The 24108-nt window shown below is 43.7% G+C and overlaps 1 protein-coding gene across 8 annotated transcripts in view; it reads right to left on the bottom strand.

Annotated features, from left to right (window-relative positions):
• LOC117897367 (sterile alpha motif domain-containing protein 5) overlaps positions 1-24108 on the bottom strand; it is a 162960-nt gene that overhangs the window by 37349 nt on the left and 101503 nt on the right. Inside the window, exon 3 of one of the 8 annotated variants that reach the window (XM_034806164.1) lies at positions 1101-1306. The exons of the other annotated variants lie outside the window; for them this stretch is intronic. Coding sequence (XP_034662055.1) covers positions 1280-1306 — 27 coding nt within the window. The 3' untranslated portion in view covers positions 1101-1279. Of the gene's footprint in view, positions 1-1100; positions 1307-24108 lie in introns of those variants that run through there. 8 annotated transcript variants of the gene reach the window in all.

Consider the following 24108-nt stretch of genomic DNA (forward strand, 5'->3'; position numbering starts at 1 on the left):
GCAACATTATGACAAAATGTGCATTTAAGTGCAACATTTATGTAAAATGTGCGTCTGGCAAGTTTCGCCTTTAAAATATGCACAAACATTTTAGGGGTAGCACAGGGACGGAGGGGAGGGCGAAACTCTTTGCCAAAAGACGTGGAAAAAGCGAAGCTCAAGTTTGGTGACGAGAGCATTTTGTAAGCACCCGAATTGAGGGGCAGGCAGAGGGTGTGGCAGTGGAAGGAATGCCTCCTCTTCGGGGGCAAAAGTTCAGAAATTAAGTTTGCTGACAAACGTTTGTTCAACGCGGGGGGTGCTGCGGGGTTTGAGGGGGGGTGGCAACTTTTGGGAAGGCGCATTTCTAAACTTAAATAAGCGCAACTTGTGCGCCCGTGCCACATGTGCCACTCGCTGGGGCTCCGTCTCCGTCTCGGGCTCTGCAACTTTTCTAATGCAATTAATTTCTGCACTCAACAAGGGATGGGGGGAGGTATAAAATGTCCCAAGACGGCGAGCAAAAGTTTTTGGGTCGCTCTGTTTTTCGGCAACCAACTTGGCGCAACGCACAAATTAGTGTAGCAGCAGTGGCAGTGGCAGCAGCATGTGGCAAGTCTCTGTTCCTAGTTCCTGTTCCTGTTCCTGTTCCCGTTCCCGGTTGCTGTTCCTAACCATAATGCATGTCATAATGGCAAGGGGGCTTCTCCCTTCTCTATGCTTTTCCTGCCTGGGAAGTTGGAAGAAGCAAATTTGTCACACGCACAAATTGTTGATCCTGCCGCCGCTGCTGGGCCCCGCGCACCTGCTGCTGGCCCGGCCCCAAACTGCATTCTATTTGATGTAATTTAAATTTTTAATTAAGCACGCAAATTGTTTTTGGTGGTTTTGGCAAATCTCTGACAGATTTCTCGTGCCTGTTGTCAACGCGTTTTGGCATAAATTTCCCAATGTATGCGAAATGATAATGAAAATGTTTAAATATTTACCACAATTTGTAACGACAATCAGAGCACACACACTGATACACAAAAGTGTACAAATAGATAGAGAGAGAGAGAGGAAAGAAGATGGCAAATATACAGTCACACACACAAGTTTTTGGTTTAGTTTTTAGCTACGAAAATTTGTTAGTGGGGGAATTTTTGCAAAAATATCTAAACTACATTAAAAATGATGAAAATTATGAAAGTATGCAGAGATGGGGAGAAAGTCGAGCTATGTCTGTGGTGAGGGGTGTGCACAGAGAGACAGAGGAATACATTGATGGAACATCGATTGAAACGACTGAGGAAACGATTCAGGGCCAGCGGCTTTTCACACTTACCTAAAACGAGAAGAGAGTGTAAAAAGAAAATTAGTTAAGTGGCAAGTGGAAGCAATTTAGTTATAATTAAAGTTTATTATAAATTTAAAATATTTTTGAGTTTTAATGAATTAATTACAGTTTTATTACAATAAAATAATGCCGAATCGGTTTTCTCAGTGTAACTTCATTGACTGTGAAATTATACCTGGCTGGGCTTTGCTTTGCTACTTCTTTCTTATGTGCTTTGCTCCTGAAAAAAACTTTGCTGGCCGCTGGGCTTGCATGTTATTGCTTTGCTTGTGAGTAATAGAGAGAGCTCGTTTTGAGCTAACCCCACTCAGAGAGGCTCTCGAAGCGCACGGCGACAAAATCAATCATGCACAGTTGGCGTAGGTGTTGCTGAGTGCGAGTGAGAGGCAAAAGTCTGTTCGCCTTGCCTCTGCTATTGCTGAAGACGTGTTGTTGTGGGTGGTGAGAGTGCGTATGGAGAGAGAGATTTGCCAAAGCGATAAGACTTCTGCTTGGTGCTGCTAAGTGCGAGTGAGATGCAAGTGTCTGCCCACGCGTTTCGTTGTGTAAACAAAACAAAGTGAAGGAAGCGCAAAGCGAACATCTCCGTTATTTGCGTACCGCTGCATCTGTCTGCTCATTCAAAGACACTGGACATGGATTTAAATTGGTTTTAAAACTAAAGCTTTAAAAATGTATTTGTAGCTAAATTGATAAACGGATCGAGACCATAATGGCAAAAAATTACCAAATAAATTGGCAATTTAAAACTTAAAAGCTCACCTGCGGCACAAAACCTGCCAGGCTATATAATTGGCCTTATCTTTTCCGCCGATAAACAATAAATATAGCGTTTATAATTAACTCTTTTGCATCTCTCACCCACCCTCTCCCTCTCTTTCCCCATCCATTTGGTATTTGCTTAAAATTATGAAGCAAACCAGTTTTGCGTGCCACAAAATATTTGCGTGTTAAATGAAAAACAAGCATATCACAGAATCACAGGCAACGCGGGCGGGGAGAACCCATGGAAAGCCACCATACATTTCCAATCCGAAATCCAATTCGTGCTAGACACAAAAATATTTGCCTTGCATTTCTGCCAGTTTAATTTCGTTATTTTTTTTGTACCTCTTTCAATTTGCTCGTTTTTTGAAAGTTTTTGGGAACGTTTTTATTATTATTGGGAGTTGGGGGTTTGCATTCGTATTCGCGGATTGGGCGTTGGGAGTTGGGGTTTTGGTATTTGTTTGCGGTTTCTGCGGCCAGCATTTATATCATATTTTTCCCTCTTTTTTTTCCTTCTTTTTTAATGTTTTTTTGTTATTTTCGAGCTGGTTTTTTTTTTGGTGTACCTCTGTGTGTGTGTGTTTGTGGCAGGAAATGCGCTGGCGGCGATACAGAGTTTCAATTCGTGTATGTTAATATTTATGTTTTGATTTCAAACAACGCGCCACCTCTGAAATATTAATGAAATACAAACACAATGTTAGCATGCCACACATACAGTGGCGCACTCTCTGAGGTACATAGTGGGGATATGCAAATAACGGGACGACTGCGAGACATTGACAGGGTAAGCAAACACCTGGCTCCTGGGCCCTAGCCCTTCCCCAAAATGCTTACTCTCTCTCCCACTCGAAATGAAGTGCTTCCCAGAGCTTAGACGTAAAAGATATCCCCCCCAAATACATGGCGGCAGCCCGGCCTGGCTGTCTTTGAAAAACTTTTCGTGCAGTTGGGAAATTTATGCAAAATCTATGGGAAAGTCACTGCCGACCGAAAGATAATCAGCAGAAAAAGTAAAACCCTTAAAGAAAAGAAAAAGCAAAACCAAACGCTGAAGATTTAGATACTCTAGCAGGTATACGAAGACAGGGGGCTGCTCAATGCTATAATACTCTCTGAGAAGGGTATTTAAGGACAGAGCGTATGTAAGGTTCACAACTTGCTGCGCCCATAATCATGCTACGTATTTTTTTGGTGGTTGAATTTACGCCTCGCCAGGCGAGAGTTCTGCCTGCCTCGAATAACAAATATTTTATTTCGAGATTAACGCTTGTCAGGCGCCCAGTTCCAGTCCCTGCTTCGCACTCTCCCTCTCTCGCTCTTTCGTTTCTTTTATAAATGCAAAAATCGTGAGTGGCGTCGCACATTTTCCATTTCCAATTCGGTTTGTTGCACTTTGTAGCCAAACGAGAGGCAGAGCAAAGAGCGAGAGAGAGCGAGAGAAACAGCTGCCAGGAGCCACACCTAAGTCCTGCTGCCATGTGTCTAAAAAGGGGAGTCCTCTGAATAGTACAGTGTACAGGCGGATATATAGTAATACATATATACTCGCATAGATACACACACACAGACAGACACTTGCACATACAATGAGTAGCGAGGGACAGGCAAATTTAGCTGCAGGCCAAACAAATGACAAAGCAACGACAACGACGACGACGCCGACGACATCGGAAGCTCGTCCTGTGCGCCTTGTCCTGAGAGCTGAGAGAGTGCTGGGGGTGCTGGGAAAAAGTAAAAGTGGCAAAAGCAAAACCGCCGCATCCTCGCACACGTTTTATTGATTTTCTTCCTTCAGCCACATGCCCACATGCCGCATGCCACATGCACATGCGTCGCTGGGAATCCGGCTCCACTCCAGCTTCCTTTTGCTCAGCAGCTTTTTTGCGTATTTCCGGCGATTAAGCCTGAGAGCATGGCGGCGGCATCGGCGGCGGCGGCGTCGCCATTTGTTTGTAAATTATTTAATGTTACGCTTAAATTTTCCGGCAAGAGCAGCACCAAAGGCTAACTGACTCAGCCACTGACAGCAACACAGAGAGATGGAGAGTGGAGATGCAGCAGCAGCAGCTTTCGAAATGTCTTTGAACTTTTGTCTCGACTGGACAGGGGGACAGGTTCGGGAGGCAGCCATAGGAGATGCTTTCGGTTTCAGTGTTTTTTTTTTCGCCAGCTGAATGTGTCCTCTGCCGGATGGTGTCCTTTTAACTGCTAGTGTCCTGACCAGTCCCAGTCTCAGTCCCCATCTATCCATCCCTTCCACAGTTGGAGCGCTTATGTCTTTTGTTGTTCCCTGGATTTGCTGCTTCCTTTGCTGGCTAGGTCTCTCTCTCTCTCTTTCTCTCTGTCTCTCTGTCGCTCTCGAGTGGTATTTAACATTATCTGCTTGAGTACATGTTGCGGTATTTGCAGCAGACAACAGCACACCAGCCACCAGCAACCAGCCGCAGGGACAGCAGCAGGGCGGCATGTGGGAGTGGCAGTGGCACTGGAACTGTCACTGGCAGTGGCAAGGACAAGGACACGCCGACATTTGCACTCCCATTTTTAGCCAGTGCCGCGAGACCATATTGGGTGGGTGCTTGGCTTGGCTCGGCTTGGCTTGGGTCCTTTTGCCTTCTTTCTTTGCTATGTTTTCTCTCTTTTATTTTCTTCCTTCTATTTTTTGTTTTTTTCTGTTATTTTTTTGCTTTTGCATTTGCCATGTCTGCGTTTCCGTTTACAGCTACAACGCAACGCGCTGCTGTCGCCATCTTTTTTGCTTGCCCGAGCAAGCCGCTTATCTCTGGTTATGTTTTCTTACATTTTTGCCCATTGTTTGCTTTTGATTTGATTGTTGGCAGTGCTTTGCTCTCGTACCTCCCCTCTATCACTGTGCTAACTTTTAACGAAATGTCTACAAAGGATCAAGCATTATGTCCCGCAGGAAGAGAAGGATACACGAGTATGTGCGCCTGACTCCTGCTCTGGGGGCTCTGTGGATTGTCTGGTCGTCTGTCTGTCTGTCAGAATCACAGCACAGCATTCCCCGGCATCATTTTCCGTTTGACTAAATGCACTCTCTCTCCACTTTCTACTCTCTCCGACTCTCAGTCCCCAATCTGCCAGCGGCATTCCTTGGGTTCATTCTGCTACTGCTCCAGCTCCTACTCCTTCCTTGCTCTCGCTATCTCTCTCTCTCGTTGTCTTGGCTGCATTAAAAGCTAATTAATTATGTCTTCAGCTAGCTAGTTAGTCAGTGGTTGACATCTTGCCAGTGATTTATACCACGTCCAGCGCCACAGGACACGGAACACGCGCAACAGCCTCTAATTGAAAATCTCTCACTCTCAGTCTACAGAGATTTCCGCTGTCAAAAGTCGTCTTGGGTTTCAATAAAAAATAATAATTTACAATTTATTATGTGCTATATATTCCAGCGACACTTGACACCGTTTTTTGTCATCGAATATGCAACCAAATTTGTTTCCTTTGCAATAAATCTTCTTTGGTTGCCCCAGACAGATTGCTGGGATTTTGAGATATATCTTTTGGGGGAGTTGCAGATATCGGATGGCAGTGGAGAGAAGAAAATCCGTCTTAAGGGATTTGCAGGGGTTGTAAAATAAACAGGAAACACAAAAATCCAAAAGAGAAAGTAGACAACACACAAAAAAAAAAGGTGAATCCAAAGCAAAGAGATCGCCCAATTAGCTGAGCTTTATGGAACCCCAAAGAGAACCCTCCGCAAATCCGAACTATTTTCTGGCTCTTCTGCGGAAAATGACTCACATGCAGAGAGGAGGGAGAGTGGAAAATGTCAACTATGTGTCATGGGTTTTCACTTAAAATCCAAACGAGAAATGTGAAAAATGTGCACTGTACATTTTTGGTTGCATGTTCTTGGCTTTCATTACGTTGCTCCTGCTACGTTTTTACTTGACTTTTTCCAACTTTTTTTTATTACTTTATTTGCAGTCGCATAACAAGAAGAGTCGTGTCGTCGTGTAGCATAAAATTCGTGCCGGTGGCAGCAACAAAACGTAGAAAATGGCAATTTCATGTCAATTGTCAATAAGCTGCAAATGAAATGAAAATATTATATGTACGATACGCTGGCAACATTTTGTGCTGTGCTGCTTCCTGTGGAATTCTTTAGCTGCTGCTGCTGCTACTTTTTGTTGCTGCGTTTTTATGGGAGGCGAAAGACAAGAGAGCGGAACGAACTCCAATGCTGAAATATGCTGGAATTTATGCATATTTTATGTTTTTGCGAACAACAGCAAGAAAAGTATGGGGCGGCAAAGTAAAAGCGGGGCAAAGTGAGGCACGTAACACGCATACGACATGTGGGTAGGGAAAAGGTGTTCCCTTTTTTTTCTGGCAAAGTCATGTCAAGTGCGTGTGTAAATATCAGCCATAAATGGTTCGCAATCTTATCGGCAGAACTGACTGCTGAAAGATGTGGAGTTGCTTCGTTTTCGTTTGTTTATTTATTTACTTAGTTTTTAAATAAAAATCACAACCTGCCACACTTGAAGCTCAAGACAAACACACTTCATTTCAACCTGAAGCGGCGGAGGCTGAAACTGAAACTGTGGAAAGACCAGGGAAAGGGTTCACACAAAAAGCAGAGACAACACTTCAACTCAGGGCAAGTGCCAGTGCCCCTCCACAGCCAGACGGAGAGAAGGGGCCATAGTGGTGGTAGTGTGGTACTGGTGGTGGTACTCTGATGGTGCTTCATGCGCCATTTGGCAGACAACAAGGGGCACAAGAGAACCATCAGCGGCAGCAGCGGTTTGGGGCAGCGGCATCAGCTGCACTTGAAACAGCGTCGCACATGTTTTAGACTCTTTTGCCACTTCTAGAAGCACAATCCTCCTCCTACTCTGTGTCTCTCTCTATGCTCCTTTCCCTTTTTTGCGTTGTGTGTCTTTCTGTCCATTTTCGCTGCGCTTCTGTTGCACTAATGAAGTCTCAGAGGCGCGATTAAAAATGTAACTTGTGCACAAGAAAAAGAAATACAAGGATGAAAGGTTTGGGTGCCTTCATAGACCGATGCTGGCAATACCCTTTCTATTCAGAGAATCACAGATGAAATAGAGTGTCCAAAGTGCTGCAATGCCCTCTCTATGCCAAAGAGTATCCAGAAAAACTACTCTGAAGACGACATGCAAAACGCAGATAAAAAAGCAAACACGCCGTTGGCCAGAAAGCAGACAGCAGCGGGAGGAGCAGCAGCATCAGGGCATGGTGGCAAAAGTGGGTGGAGCTTGTTGTGGCGTTGATGCGCTGCCAAAGTGCTGCTTCAACACTTTCAGCAGAACTTTCAGTTGGTGCGACGATGGAGCCACAGCTTCAGCTGCTGGCCAAAGCCAACTTCAAATGAAGTAAAGACAAAAAGCTACAGCACATTTATCACAAAGTCCCTGGCAAGGGGCGAGGGTTTCCCCCCCTGCATCTGACTCGAGGGGTCTGATTGGAAGTTTGTTTCAGCAGTTTGGGTGCTTAGTGGTTGGCGGCAAGGGTTTTCAGATGGGTTTACGATGCGATACCATATGATACTGTTGTGTGCCTCTTCTTCCATCGTTCCTCCTTCTTGGGGAAGTTCAAGTTCCTTCCACTGATATTATTCCTTCTGTTGCTTGCTGTTGTTTTTTATATAGATTGCGCGACGAGCAGGCATGACATTGAAAAATTTATTGCACGCTTGTGAGTTGCCCAGCAAGAGAGAGAGAGAGAGAGAGAGAGAGAGAGAGAAAAGGAGAGCAAGAGTGTGAGGTGGCAAGGTCTAGGGGTTCTGCCAGGGGTTGTGTCAATGTCAATGTTCAGGCGGCCCAGAGGGGTTGGATTGGATTCTCCGTCTCTCAGTCACTTTGTATTTTCCATGCTTTTTTTCTATCGCTGTCTCGCATAGAAGTTTCCCATTTAACACCTCAAAGAGGGTGCCCGTCGAGGGTGGGTGGGTGAGGGTTGGCTTACAGCCTGAAATGCAATTAAAAAGTATATTCCTCCTACTGTTTTTTTTTTACTGCTCCATGTTGAGCTCTTGACATTTGCGTGATAAATGAAACAACAATCAGCAGATGAGATAACTTCTCTCTTATCTAACACTCTTTCTTCCTATCTGTGCTGCTGCTTCCTGCCTCCTGGCTCCACTTTCCACTCTTACGATTTCGTATCCTCATCCTCTCTGGGGCCTGAGCCTCAGCTGCTAAATTACACACAATTTTTATTGTTGCCCCTCCATTGCTCGAACCTTAAATGCATTGACTGTGAAATTCGCAATCCTTTCACGCACACAGACGTACATACATACATACATATACGAGCACCCTTTCACACGCACAGATTCAGATACAAATGCTCGTACAAGTATATTTCACGCGCCAACGCAAATTTGAAAGCGAAATTCCATCCTCACACTCCGCCCTTTGCATTTCAGCATCTCTCCACTGCTCTTCTCCCTCCACATCCCGTAAGCCTCTCTCTTTTCCTTTCCCTCTTGCATTGTACCCTTTTTTATCAAATGGGGTATACGAATTTTCGACAGAGATTTGGGCAAGCGAAGTAATTTCGTCTGTAAGTCATGCTTAAGCCCTTCATTTGACTTTCAGTCGCAGAAGCAACGGCAGGGATTTGTGGATCTAACTTTTAAATCTGAACAAATCATCGTTGCAATTTGCATTTGAAGTGTTGCCAATACATCAGTAAAGGGTATTTCACGCTTCGGATTTCTGCTTTCCTTTTCCTGCCTTTTTGTTGTTGTCTATTTTTCGGCATTTAAATGTTTTACGGTGTCGTTTCGCTTCTCTCGTTCTCTCTCTCTGTGTTCATTCATTTCATTTGTTGGGCGGCACACTGGCACTGGGATCCCGTTGCTGTTCATTCTTCTCCTTCCCTTCCTGTTCCTGTAGTCAGTCGACTCCATCGCCACCCCCAACCTCTTGATCCCACCCCCAAGCGGCCTGTCTGTTGTTTGCGCCTCTTCAGCGGGTTTTAATTGCGTTTGTATTACACAACACACACACACAGGAGGCAATGGCAATGGGGCAATGGAAATTTAAAGCATTTTCCAACCACCTCACACCCACACCTCCACCCCACAACAACTCATGACCAACGCTTGAGTTATTCTGCCACCCTCCCTCATCGTCCTTATCGTCAGCCTGCTCCTGCTCCTGTGCTCCTTCTGTGCCACTCCAAAAGTTTATTATATTTCCAGTTTGAGACTGATTTTTCCCGGTAGCTGCGCTTTTGCCTCTCCGCTCTCGTTTTTTGCTAAATTAACTTAATTGTTTTTGCATGGAATTAATTTCATTGCATAAATTTTCACCTTCTGAAGGAAGGATTGTTGCCACTCCTTTTCCACCCTGTCCCTTTCCCTTTCCCATTGCCATGCCATGCCCCCCTTCTTCATCTGTCAGCTTAAAGTGTGAAATGCGGCACCTCTCGAATAATTTACAAGCTGAAGCAACATTTTTTGGCCTGCCACTTGAGGAGGCCATACAATTAATTATTATGTGGCAGACTACGGGGTGGGCAATGGGCGGGTGCAGTGCCACGGACTCTGTAAATATTTAAATGCTTCCAAATTAATGAAAAATACATTTCTCAAATAGCAAAAATATTATCTTAGGGTCTCTGCCCAGCCATTCTGGACATGTTTTAATGAGTTCATTTATATGCCGCATTTTACACTTAAGCAGCTTTCGGTCTTCTGGTGGATGCAGCAGAGCTGAGGGCTGTCACACGCCCACCTAATCCCCGCCCCCAACTAGTTTTTAATGCTTTATAAGTAAGGTTTTCGCTTTTCTCTGTGGTTTATTTTTGTGCGAATTTTTGTAGTCTTAATCTTTTGCTAATTTGCATAGATTTTGGTGAGAAGAATTTTCTTTGTTTAATTCGAAATAAATGCGAAAAAAGATTTAGATCATTTTGTGGGGATAAGAGAAAATAAAACAGAGAGAGGTGGTAAGCACTCTTTTGCTCAAGTAAAGGAAAGTAAAGGAATATTATAAGCGGCTAAGCTGTTCTAAGCGAAAAAAGGAAAAACCAATCACAAATCTGTTTCTATCCTGCAGGTTTAATACCCAATATATTTATTTCTATCTGTCTCTGCAACAGAACCCTAAGCTTGGGCATCTCAATTAAAGTTATTAGAGAATTAAACTTTTTCTGCCTTCAATCAATTTGCAGCACTGCTCTCCACATGCAATTGTTTTCCCTTAGGTACACAAAACCAATAAGTCTCACTAATTTCTCTCGATTTGGGGCTCGGAGCCAAAGCCAAACAATCAGCATAATTTCAGTTTATATGCCAACAATAAAAGCAACAGCAAAAAATAAATAAGCAAAGAAAATCCCATTTCAAATGCTTTTCAATTTATATTTTACTTGAGCTGCTGATGACACAAGGCGCCCACAAGCGAAATACCGAGTAAATGTCCATATAAAAACGCGTACGGGTGGAGTATGTGGAAAAAAAAGAGAAAGGAGAAACCTGAGCTTTTGGAAAAGTTAACAAGGATTTAAAAGGTTTTTGCTGTCAAGCGCACACACACACATTTCGGGAAGGATGTGCCGCAATGCAGCTGACAATGAAGGAAAAAATTATACATAAATAAGTCGCGCAAATTGTCAGCCACACACACACAGGGACACACGATTAAGATCCTTAAGAGACATCCTTCTATATAAGTACATGAAGAAATATGTTTATCAGGGGCTCATTTCCCAACCCACCCCATCCCCGTTACGTACCGAGTTTGGCTTACTAAATTTTCATTTTGTAAATGAAATTTTTTCTTCATTCGCCTTCAACTTTGTCTTTTCTTGCACAGCAGCAGCACCCCACACGCCCTCACGCCCTCTCGTCTAGTTTATATTCATTTTTTTTGTGAATATTCGCATTCGTTTTTTATGTCAACACATGTCCCTGGCAGCTGGCAGACCGTGCAGGCAGTCAGGCAGCCAGCACGCAGTTTAATTTCATTTCAATCACGCTAAAAGCAAAACATAATAATTTCTCAAGCTGTCCAAAAAAGTTCTCAGAGGGCAAGAGAGCCAGAGACGCCGGGAAAGTGAGAAATAATCGAGAAGACACTTGAGTTTCGTTCAGTGTAAACCTCGCCTCACCTCTTGTCGTCAGCCGAAGGCCTCAATTCATAAATCATTGGGATTTCTTTCGGCTGTCTCAAAACCTTGAAAAACTTTAATTTACTTGAGACGTGTATACCTTTTTCGATATGCTATGCTATGCTAGGGGTATCTGAACTATGGCACTAAATGCACTTGGACTCGAAAGATCTATGGGTAGCTGTTCCAGCATCCTTTTTATGGCCTCCTGTAAAGCGTATTTCTGCTTCGTCTTACACTTTCAGCTGGCTGGGGGAAGCTATCTCGGGATTGACCTTCCCATCAGCTTTAATGTACATATTTTATATCCCCCATCTATATGCAACATTTTGGTATTGATGAAGAAAAAAAAGGTTCGTCTGTGTGTGTTCCTCAAGCCCCATGCTGTCGACTCTTGTTGAATTATTAATGAAGCTACCCAAAAACACACACACACATATGGCTTATGTTCAAATCAGATGTGCCACAACAACTACTTTCAACACTTTGTTGTTGTTGCTGCCTCTGTTTTTGCCCAAGAACTTGAAGCTGGTGTATGCCTCGGGTGGGCGTTTCAAAGCCCATTCATCGCCATATGTCATTACGCCGTTGTTTTTTGACCTTGAGAAGGAAATCCTCCACGTACTTTTAGCTTTAATTTTTGTGTATATCAGGTCTGTCACACACAAACACACCCAGGCCATAATTAAATTAATGCAACAGACCACACACATTCACACTCTGGAAAACACCAATCCACCCAGGAAGGACAGGCCGAACCGAACCCTTTGGGGCATGTGTTTTGTGGGCAGCAAAGTAAGCAATTTTTCAATGAAAAAGTGCGTGTTATTCTCAATATAATTATTGCATGACGTTGCTGCGTCGTGTGAGGTGATGTTGCAGTTGTGGCGGCTGCAGTTGTTGACACTTGTTATGGTTCTGTTGCCATATCCGATGTGCTCCTGCAGTTAAGGACTCTGTTCAATGCGAAATGTTGATTCTGTTAATTTTAATGATATTGTTTTGGGTTAATGTTTCTGCTGCTGCCACTTCTGAGGGATTACTTTGTTAGTCAACCTGCTGTGGCAGCTTCCTCTGTCATTGCAGGTAAATAATAAAACTAACAACTTGGAGCCTTGAAAACATCTCACGTGGCTGTGTTTCTTGCATTGCACGTTCCGCTACTGCTGCAGCTATTAATGCTGCTGTTCTTTGTTTCTGATGTTGTAAGTATTTGTCCGCTGTTGCACTTGTTATTTCTGGCATCAGTCCTATATTTAATGACGTTGCCACTCTTTTCCTTTTAGCTGTTGCTTTTCCTGCTGCTGCTGTTCCTTGCTGCACTTGCTGCTCCGGTTGTTACTGCTCCTGTTGCCTCTCCTGCTGTGCATTAAAAAGCCACTTTGCGGCTTCCTGTGGTCACCGCACCACACCCGCCCACTCGCCCACTTTTGTTGTTTGTCGTGTCAGAAGGTTTCCCTGTGTGTAAATTTGTGGGCGTTGAAACTTTAAATCGCCATTGGGCCAACCATGGCCAGGCCAGCCTAGACTCTCCTCTTTTTTTTCGTTTGATTTTAAGGGCCAGCCAGGAATCGTTTTTTTATTTTTACTTCTGTTTGCGTTTTTAATGCCCCTTTACCTAGGAGCATAGAAACGCCCACATAACGACGACGACAACAACAAGTGCATGGCAGTGGGGGTGACGGCATAAAAAGGTAGGAACGAATGAACGATACGAGCGAACGAACAGGCGGCAGGACCATCGGTTGGGTTTATGCCTCTTATCTAATCCTTTGCAGCGCAAGTTTTCTGTCCAACCAAAAGTCCATTTTGGCCAATGGCTGCTGTTCCGTTTGAGGCTTTTATGAGGCATCGTAAAAACTTTTGTGGCTCCGTGTAGCTCGTTGTCGTTTTCTACCTCTAAACAACAGGCAGGCAGTCAGGCAGTCAGGCAACACAAGAAACTAAAACCAACGTGCGCCTAGAAATATGCTATACAAATTTAATGCTCCCCCCCACAAAAAGGACGAGAGGGCTCACGGAGCACAACACAAAATCCAAAAAAGAACCAGGCACAGGCACAAGCACCAGGCAGAAGTAAAGTTTATATTGTCGACGTTTTTATTGATATCGTAAAATTTTTGCCAAAGTCCAAAACACGAAACGTGGTCCTGCCGATCTGGGAGGAGTTACTTTTCTACTCTGCCCCCTGCCTCCCACAATTTGCATAGTAAATTTATGAGACAATTACTGAGCATTTTTGATTTAATGACAATTATTGTCATAATTTTCATCAGAATTGCCTAGAGTCCTAGTTCAGCCAGGGGCATACTTTTTCTGTTGTTGCCACCATTCGTGTCTCGTCTGCAGGCGAGGGGGGGACAAAAACAACGTTGATATTTATGCGTTTTTGTGGCTCATGAATTTTGGAGCATGCTCGGAGAGTCAGTCAAGCCATAAACTGTCTGGCAGAGGTCCTCTACGCTCTCTCTGGCCAAGTGGCCTTCGTTTTTGCATATTATTGCCTCTAAGACCAGCTGCTCCGCCTCTTGATCCACCTCCTGCTGCTGTTGCTGCTTGGAGCCATTTCAATTAAACAGTCACGCAATTTCCTCCTAGAATTGTCTACCCTTAAGCCATAAATCAAATATATTGACTCTATTTTCTGAAGGGGGCAGGTTTGCTGGGCGTAAAATTCTTTTGTCACTTTCTTGGTAATCGATTGATGATTCGTGGTACGACCTGGCACTTGGCTCCCCCATTCCTCAAATGTCTGCCAAATAAACAAGAAACATTTTTATTATTGCTGGAATTGGGGCCACTCCTTACATGCAGCGTTCTTTTTGGTTTAACTTTGCACTCGAATACCTAACAAAATTAAGTTTTATTAAAGAATCATTTCAGGAGGCATTCCCACCCCTACCCTGCCCCCTTTGCTTATCCCTTTCAACCCTTTTCACAGACACAAACACAGTTCAAGTGGTCTGTCTCACCCGTTTTGCGGTTATTTCCGTCTGGCATCAATAAATCCTACCCACCCAATCCAATATCCCCTCCACATTTTCTGAATTTATATATATAAAAATGCAAACAAATTTCGCACTTTCATGCAGCAAAGGGCTGCAGGTGTTTTTGCAATCCTTGCGCCAGTCAGGAGTGCTGGGTCCTCGTCGATTCAACCACTCAATTTGTCACATTTGAAATACGATGACAGAAACATACACACACACAGCACAACCAAAAACAAAAACAAGCAGAAAAAAACATGTAGAAAAAAAGTAAAAGCGAAAAGCAATCAAATTGCATTTTTATTTACAGAAATGCATTTGGTACTTGAATTGAAAGCAAATGCTTTTAAAAACGGCCTACAAGCACACCCCGTGCACGGGTACTCCCTCCCCCCGCAGTATATCCTTCCACAGCGGCAGGAGCACCATTCACGGGGCAAACAAGAAAATCAACTTAGAAATTATGACTCCTTGGGTGATGGGGCAAAAAAAAGGAAAATTAAACAACACAGAGAGAAACAAAAGCACAGAGAATCATAAAAAACATAAAATGAATGTAATAAAAAACAAGGGCGTAGAGGAAAACGGAAGCTGGTGGAGGGAAGTGGAAGAGTGAGAGAAAATAAAGCCAACAATGCAATTTTCGGGGGCGTATGTGTAGCAGGCCACAAAGGTCATAAAACCATATCAACGCCATTAAATGTACAACGCGTGGCAGCCAGCAAGAGGCAGCAGCGGGAGGGCAGCATCACCCCCGCCCCAGACATCTGGCTTGGGGAGTTGGAGCGGGTATTCGGGGTGTATAAACACCTACACGTCTGAAACTCTGAAAATCATAAAAAAGTGCGCAACAAAATAAAAACAGCACAAAACTTTTCCCCTCTCTGAAAGATGAGAAGCTGCGAAAAGAGAGTGTGATGAAAGCAATGGGTTGGGGGGAAACCCAACTGGGAATAGGATATGGCTGGATGGGGCGGGGGATAGGAGAAGGAGGATACGATATATATACACCTTTATGGCCAAAAGACCCGTACACTTGTTGGGCTCTCCTTCTGGCCTTGCCCGGGTGTTTAGACAATGTAAACGACTCGAAAAAAAAAGACACGGACATGAACACGAACAGAACCCACAAAAAACTAAACAAACTGAAATTGAGGTGGAAACACACGGCCACGGCACACGGGACGGGGGATACAAGGATACAAGAATGGAATGGAAGAAGGTGGAGCTGAAGCTGCGGCTCTACGAATATATGGACCGGATGAGGGCAGAAGAGGCTGCGGCTGCGGCTGCGGATGGCACTCAAGTGTGAGCACAAACAAATTTTTTACGTTCCACTCTCTCTTTTCCTCTCTCTTTTGCTCTCTCTTTTCTCTGAGTATGTGAGTGTGTGGCTGAGTCAGCGAGTGAGTGTGAGTGAGTGCCTAGCCAAAATTTGGGCGCGTCAATGAAATTAAGGTCGAAAATGAAAACAGCACACAGCGAAAACCGTTTTTTGAGAAGGATACACGAGCAATCAGCTAAAGCGTCAAGCGAGAGCGGATGAACGGATGGATTGAGAGGAGTGGAGGAGCAGACAGATTCCAGACTGAGGATTTCAGAGGCAGAGCCATGAGTTATTCGTTTAAATTAATTATGTTTCAATTATGAATCAAAATGATAGAAAAATGTATATATTTCGTGATTTAATTTGATTTTAAAGCGTAAGTTCCTTCCATTTCTACACACGCTCACTGCTAAGACACGCTGGGAAAGAAACTTACTCGCTTCTCCCTTAAATTCAACTACGTTTCAACTCCAAAATTAAGTTTAAAGCTCCTTTCTAGAATGAGAGTGCCATTTGCACAGGCTTCATTCTCTAAGTACTCCATTTTCACGATTTTTTCTGTGTGTCCGTGTAGCCAAGCGAAACGTAATGAGCAGTACGTTACGTTACGTAATGGTAATGCCTGTAGCCGTAACCGTAACGATAACGATAGCAGCAATTAGTTTTTAATGTACTCACGCTCCGGCATTTGCAACTTAATTAACTTTTGCGTCCAAAAAGGGAACATCCAACGAATGAAAATGAGTGCAAAAAACAAAATAAAAGAACTACTTAGAGGCGGAACGATACCAACCAGAAAGAACAACAATAATGGGCGGAGTGGGTGCCAACATGTGGCACATGTGCGAGGGGAAGTTGTAGTATCGTCGTTGTTCAGTTCGAGTATCCCCGGCCACTTTATCATTTTAATAAGCGCATTAAAAATGCAATTTCAATGCGCTAGTTTCACATAAACAAAACGCAAAAGCAAGCAAACGAGAAAACAGATTTAGTTGCATAATTAAGACTGCGAGAACACCCTCTAATTGGATACATGGAGAGACGCGCAAAGAGAAACAGAAACTAATCTGGGAGCGAGATCAAAGGAGAGCTCCACCTATGTTAACTAAGGGTTTATCTACCATCATAATCTTATTATTATCTTTCACTAAAATCTATGGGATTCTTTGTTCTTATTCATTATCTGTGAATTATATTCGCCCAAAGACAGTATACCCTGTTGGATACCCCACAATTATCGTGTATTAAAATGCAAGGAAATGTTTGCCATATGCTCGACACACATACACTCAGGTTATAAAAGTGTGTACACATGTGTGTGTGTACATGAGCTTGTTTAACGCTTAAGTATGGGGTTCAGAAAGATAGAGAGAGACAGGGTGTGTGTGTATGTGGGAGTTGGTGTGGCTGAGGCATGGCAAACGGCAAACGCCATAATTTATGCTTTATGTCGGCACAAATTTTAAATGGCCACCAAAGTTCCAACGAGCTTAAAGCGCATTAAGTCCCCAACACAAAAACAAAAGACAGAGCCAGCCACAGAGAAAGACAACAGAGAGCGAGAGGTAGAGAAAAAAAGCGAAAGAGACAGCCAAAGAGCAGCGGTAAGCACAGCGAAAAGTGAGGCAATTTCATTTTGCACTTAATAAAAATTTAATGGAGCCCACATCCCACATACACATAGGGAAATATATGACCTGTAAATCAGGCAAAATTGTTGCCTTAAGTGAGCTTTAAATGGAATGAAAACAGATTCTTTCTGCCAGCGAAAGGTTCACCTTAAGTGCGCAATTTACTCTCCGTAGCTCATAGCGAATCAATAAAAACAAGCTTGACTGTCAAGTCACGCTGGAAGAGAGAGCTAGAGGGATTCCAAACAAAAACACTATACCCTTGATCCTACGACAACCAGGTATACAAATACAATCGAAAAATGATGAGGGAACCCCTGGGCTAGTGCCAAATCAAAAGTTTGTCAAGTTTGTGGTCCGGGCCACGCCCATGAACGAGCATTAAACGTTTATTAAAGCGACAGATGACAGATTACAGGTGTGTGCAGTGGCAGCAGCAACAACACACACTCCCATCCCACACTTCTGCTCCCATTTGCACGCCCATGCCTCAAAGGGGCCACGAAAAGTCAACAAATTGACACATTAAAACAAATGAGGCCACTGCCAGGACAAGGACCAGCTGTCGAAAGCTGCCACAGACAGCCACACAGTCTCACAGCCACATGGTAGAAGGCAAACGGTGACGACAACTAATGGAGCTTGTTATAGTTCTTGCTACCCGAACAACAGAGGAATGGATGCCCGGATGGCAAAAGGACTGCGTGAAAGAACTGAAAGTGTAGCATACTTTTGGCTCCCCAAGTTAGTGCCAAGAAATTAACGCCTCGACTTCACTTGACTTGACTCCGGCTCGAGAGACTGTGTGGAATGTGTCGAGTATTATTTTTGTTGTAGATACTTTTTTGGCCACGAGCTTTTGCCTGTTTTTTATGTTCCAATTTCAGGTATTCCTTTTTTCTTTTTCTTCTCTTTTTGGGTGGAAACTTTTGTCGCCGCACGCATAAATCAAGTTAATCATTTTTGGGCGGAAAGGAAAAACTTTGGCGCAAATTGGACATTTATATTTTCAGTTTCAGTTCCCAGAAAACAGTAACAAGATGTGGCAGAATGTTGTGAAGAATTTTCATTCCCCCACTGTCTTAAGAAAGTCTCTGATTTATGATCTTTAACCTTGCACTTGACACTCGGGGGCTTAGCCAGATGATGAGTGTTGTCTTAGTCTAAATAACTTCTCTCTTTCCCTCCGGGAAGTGGGAGTTCCAATAAAAATTGATCGGGAAGCTTACCTGCAAAAGACAGAGAGAAAATTGTGTTAAAATTTGTTTCTAAATTTGTATTTGCAATTCAAAATTCAAAATCGATTGGCAATCAACAACAAGAGCAATACAGCAAACACTTCTCCAGCCCAATAACGAAATTAAGATATTCATCAAAAATAAAAATAGCAAAACGGATAATTTCTCTAGAGATTGAACACAAAACTTGGCCGGCTGCAGCCCGTAAAATAATTGTGTGCTACAGTGGGGTTCATAGTTGTTTCCAAACATTTACTTCGTGAGAGAGAAACCGATCGGGTGTGCCGGGTTTTGCTTGTAGCTCCTGCGAACTCTTCCAATATTCGGTCATATTCCTTTGACACGCACTGTACTGGCAGAGAAATCAATACCGCAGCAGGTGCAGGCAGCAGCAGGTGCATCTTGGTCATGTATATTCAATAGAAACTATTGAAAACAAGTTGTGCAAACTATTAGCAAGAGATGAAGCACGTTGGCACACACACACACACAGCCACTCCTGTGTTGGAAGTCAGTTAGAAAATCCAAATTGAAATGTAAAAGGGTACTGGAGAGCAGCCTCTCCAATTTCAGCCAAGGAGCCAGCCAGCTGGCATTCGGTGTATGGAAATGGTAGGACCATGAACCATGAACTGTGGGCCAGAGATTGACAGGCCAATGCAGGGCGCCGCATCCACATCAGCAAGTGCGTGACACGCGACAGACAGGCACATAGACGGGTGTACACGGAACCAGCCAAAGCTCCAGGTAATCCTTTTGGACACACACACACACACACACTCGGGGAGAAGGAGCACAGCAAAAATTTAACAAAAATTGCATTGTGAGCCCAGTCGGGATGATCAATCCTGGGGCTTGACTCCCCCAAAATACTGCCAGCAAGGGACACAGACAGATGCCCTGGCTTGTGTTCTCTTGGTTGTGGTCCTGTGGTCAGTTAGGTGTGCGTGTGTGCGGGTGTGTGGGTTTCGGGGTTTTTGTTTGTCTCGACTGTTTGCAATTTGCATTTTCCATCCTTCTCCTGCTGGCGTCTCCCTGGAGTCGCCTTGTGTGTGTCCTGCCTCAAGCCATGCTTCATTATTTTTGCAAAAACTTTTTACTTAAATGTGAAAGCATTGTGTGTGCATGTGTGTGTGTGTTGACCAAAACACTTGGCCATTTATGGCCAGGCCAAAGACAATTTTCCCCTGTTCATTCTCATTTATTGATAAATTAGTTTCTGGACATTTGTCGACAGTTTTGTTATACGTACAAATATTTCTTCTATAAAAAGAAAATGCAATTATTGTTAATAAATGCCTTTGTCTGTTGTATAGCAAACGAAAATTCAATTAAAACTGAGACAGTTGGAAAACTGGCAGAAACTGTCAATAGCTGGGAAAAACAGTTTCCACTTAAAAGGAAAGGCACCTGCCCTTCAGCCTAAATGGCTCTGGGTTTGTATGACAAAAACTGTCACGACCAGGCAGGCAGCAGGCCAGCCATAAACAAATCCGCTTAGCTCAGCTTTTCCACAGTTTTCCCTCAGCCCCACTCTTGAAACTAATTTTCCAGGGAGAAGCTACTTAAGTTCGCCAGCGTGTTGCAAGCACTTTTCCAAGCGATAGAAAAGCAATTCACTTTGAAATTTGCACCTGTAAACATTGTCAAACAATCAGCGGATGGCAGGGAGCTACAGTGCGGACAATGACAGACAACGGCATTGCAGAGCACTTGCCGAGAGAGGGGTCCGCCCGGCCACCTGATGTCAGGGTGTGTCTGTGCAAATCGCCTTAGCTGGTAATTGTGTATATGAACAAACAACAACAGAGCCCCCCAACCGGACCCAAGAAAAGAACTTCGAAGCAGCCATCGAACGGGCAAGACAGGAGAGGACAGGACAGGACAGGACATCAGACCGAGAAGGCAACTACGACTAAAAGCAAGCAGCAGAAGCAGCAGGTCTTACAGCTCCTCGTTAGGCAACGCCTTCTTCTATTTTTGCACATTTTGCTGACTTTGCTTCTCGGGTTACACCCACCAGGATACTCCCTCCACAACTAGCATTCGACAGATACTCCTACGCCGCTCCTCCTGGTCAGACTTCGTGAGATTGACCAGCTGCAAGGGTCCCTCTTAGAGTAGGAAAATGCAATCATAAAATGTGTCATTATATTAAACCCATGCCTGCCCCCAATCCACTTTGCCACCCACTTTCCGACTCATTTTATGCTTATTGAAAGGCCTGCAAGTACCATGCAACATTTTGCTGCACATGAGACTCCCACTTTTTGCCTTAAATTAAAGTTGAACATTGTTGTTGTATGGCAAAGTTCTGCCCTTTCTTCTGCTTGCTGCTTCATGCCATGGGTTTTCAATTTTCCCAGCTCTAATGGGTGGCAATTGTCAGCGGGGGAAATCATCATTGAAGCGGCAGCCAATTGAGCGGCAACCATCAGCTTTCCAATGGCTATGGGTTTTCCACATCATCATCATCATCACCGTGACAGGGGGAGAGGAATGGGATGAGGCAATATTTAGCATATTCACTTTCAATTTTCCATTTGCTCTCTCTTTTACTGTGTTTTCCTTCTGCTCCTGCTGGCTGTTCCCTTTGTTCGCATTTCAATTGCGATTTGGCTTTTGTTTCGCTTTTTTTTGTAATTGATTTTCATGTTTCATTAGAAGGCGATTTTCCTATTCCTTCTGTGACCTTTCCTTCCGAAGAGTGTAGCAGCTTGTTGCCCTTTGTTTTGGCTTCTCATTTTCCATTTAGCATTTTCCATTTCCATTTTCTCTCTGTCGCTCGCTCTCTCTTTCTCTTTGGGTTAAATGTTGCAGAATTTCACTGCTCCTCCCCCTCACCAGCCACCAAAGCCAATGTTTGTGTTGGGCTTCCATTTCTCTCCTTACATTTCTCACAATTGTTTGAATTTTTTACTTTCGCATGTGCGACTTGATTTCCGTTGCAAATGGCGTTGCAAGGACATGGACTGAATGGGGCAGGACTTTTATAAGTGATATTGAAAGCGTTCTGTGCCTTTATGTGGGCCAGCGGCCCATTGTATTGGCCTGCCCCCGTCGATGCCATTGTTTAATGGTGCGTATGATTTATATTTTATTTTGTATTTTTTTTTGTTCTCCTGCGCTTTATTTTATGTTTCTAGGGTTCCCATTTAAAGGACACAGCCCTTTCTTGGGATCAAGCGAGTGGCGAGGAGTGGAGTCGAGCGCAAAGAAATGTAAATGAGTCTCAATTAAATGCACATTTTTGCTCACTTGATCACCAAAAACCGAAAACCAAAGCGAAATTGTCCACATAAATTATGTCAGAATCGGTTAAGATAATGCACATGAAATATGTGAGAAATGCTGCTAGAACAACAGGACACAAAAGCCATGGGATGTGACCAAAAACGTTTGCATGTTCGGGCCAAATAAACAAAGTAATAAACCCAAAAGGAATTCCATAAAAACACACACAGAAAATGGCCAAAAAGCCAGCCAAACCAAAAAAAAAGGGAACAAATTGTTTTGCCAGGAAGACAGGGAATAACTGGGCCCAGAAATGTCTGCCATTCTGCAGAACTAATAAAAAGGCAAAAATAAGAAAGGCACCAGAAAGGAAAGCACAACTCAAATAGATTTTAAGGCAATTTCACTTGTGAGCGAACGCAATAAAAATCAAGAATATTTTTCAATGAATTTCCACCCGTTAAGGAAAACCCCCCACCACACTTCACCCTCCTCACCCAGCCGACCTGCAACGGAAAAAGCGGAAAAGTAAATCGGCGGCAGCGATGGCGTCTGCAGATAAACACGAAGGAGCAAGGAGTACGGGAAGCCATTGAAACACACACGAAAGGATAGCAAAAAATAAAAATAAAACTGTAGCAGAAGAGTAGCAGAAAAAACGATTAAGCTACAGTGTGTTTCATTGCCATAAGTTGCACAATTCGAGAGCTTAAGTAGTATACAAAGAATAAGAACTTCAGACTGAATGCCATTCTCGTTCTGGGAAGGGAGAGAGAGATCTCGCCATAGACTTCTGATTAAAAGGAAAAGTTTCCACGCTACAACCTATGAATAATCCCCAAAACTTTGCCTGCTTGTCCCGAAACGCACTGCACCTGTCATGTGGCTTCTTTTACTTCATACGTATGCAAAAATGAAGTCGTGTAGCTGAATGAATATCTTTATATTGAGAGGTGGGGCAAGACACGAGTGTCACGAGTTGGAAGTGGAGGTAGCAATGGCAGCGAGGCAGAGAACTGTATGTGTGGCAAATGGGAAATTGAATTTCACGCCATGCGAAAACAAAAACCCAGCCAGGGGAAAAGCCAGATCCGCTTGCTGCTTGCCGTTCGTTCTGCCTGGGAGATATGTAATAAAATAATGCTTAAAGAAAATTTACGCCATCGAACTGGAAAGTTTAGGACAGGACATCCAGGACTCATCCAAGGGCGGACGACAACGTCGTCGTCGCACGTGCGAGCAGTCAAAATGAAAATCGAAAGCAATAAAAACTCCCCACGACACACAGCATGGCGTATACGTAATGCGACCAGGTAAAGAGCAGAGTATGCAGCCGGGATCCGCAGGAGTAGGAGCAATCAAAGGAACTTGACAATGGCAAACCCTGCTGCATACTTATTGGGTTCGAGGGGCATGCAGCTGACACAAGCCAAGCAAGCCGTTGAGCTATTTTGTCAGGGGAAAATGCAGAAAAATATGAAAAGCGACAGATTGACAGAGAACGATGACTATCGACTGAGCCACTGCCGCTGCTCTACACAGAAAGAGGGCAAAAACCAAAATGGAATTTTCTTTCAATTTACTTTCCGCACATTTCCACACATTTTCATGCGTAAGAATGACAATGGCTCGTGAAATCACATGAAAACTCGGGTGAGGCCGCAAAGAAGAAAATTTAATTCGATGCGGAATACCACGCAAGCGGAAGGAAGCGGAGGCGTGAGTGGCAAATAAATAGAAATAATCAAGGAATAGGCACGGCGAATTTGCGATGCTCTTTCAATGTTTAGAATATATTTAAATTAACTTATTCTGTTTTTTCTCTGTGTATAATGATTATCTCGCTCTCTCACATTGGGGCTTAGCAGCAGAAAATTCCTCTAAGTTTGCTCTTTCTAAGCATATCATCCTGCCAGAAAGAGCATTTCCCCGGGGTCTTTGCCACCTCTCAAGGCACATCTACAAAAAGTAATATTTCCACTCGAATTCCTGTGGCCCATTCAAGCATCAACAAAATGCTGCCTAGACAGACAGCCAGACCAGACTTGATTAGTTGTTGGACCGAACGACAGTCTCTTACTGTTTCAATGTGTACTTTTTGGAGGGTTTGAGGGTCTGTCAGGCATTTGCATTTTTAATTCACATTTTGCTAGGGTTTTTGCATAATTCGATGTCAACGTGTGTCAACGAGGCAAGTTCTGTTTGTCTGCTGTTGTGACTGCCTCTGCTGCCACAGGGGTTCCGTATCGTAGTATCCTATTCGGTAGCTGTCTCTGGCTGTGGCACAAAAGTTTTAACCGAAACACGAAAATTGTCTTGTCAGTTGGCGTTTGTCGCTGCCTAGGGTGGGTGTGGAGTGAATGGAATTAATATACAATTGCATGGCTGAAGGCGCATTTAAATAAAATAAACAGCAAACCGAAACTAAACAAGGACGACAACTTTACTGTCACATTCATAAATATTCATAAAACAAAAGTAGCAG

This window comes from Drosophila subobscura, chromosome O, assembly GCF_008121235.1.
Source record: "Drosophila subobscura isolate 14011-0131.10 chromosome O, UCBerk_Dsub_1.0, whole genome shotgun sequence".
Classification (NCBI taxonomy): Eukaryota; Metazoa; Arthropoda; class Insecta; order Diptera; family Drosophilidae; genus Drosophila; species Drosophila subobscura.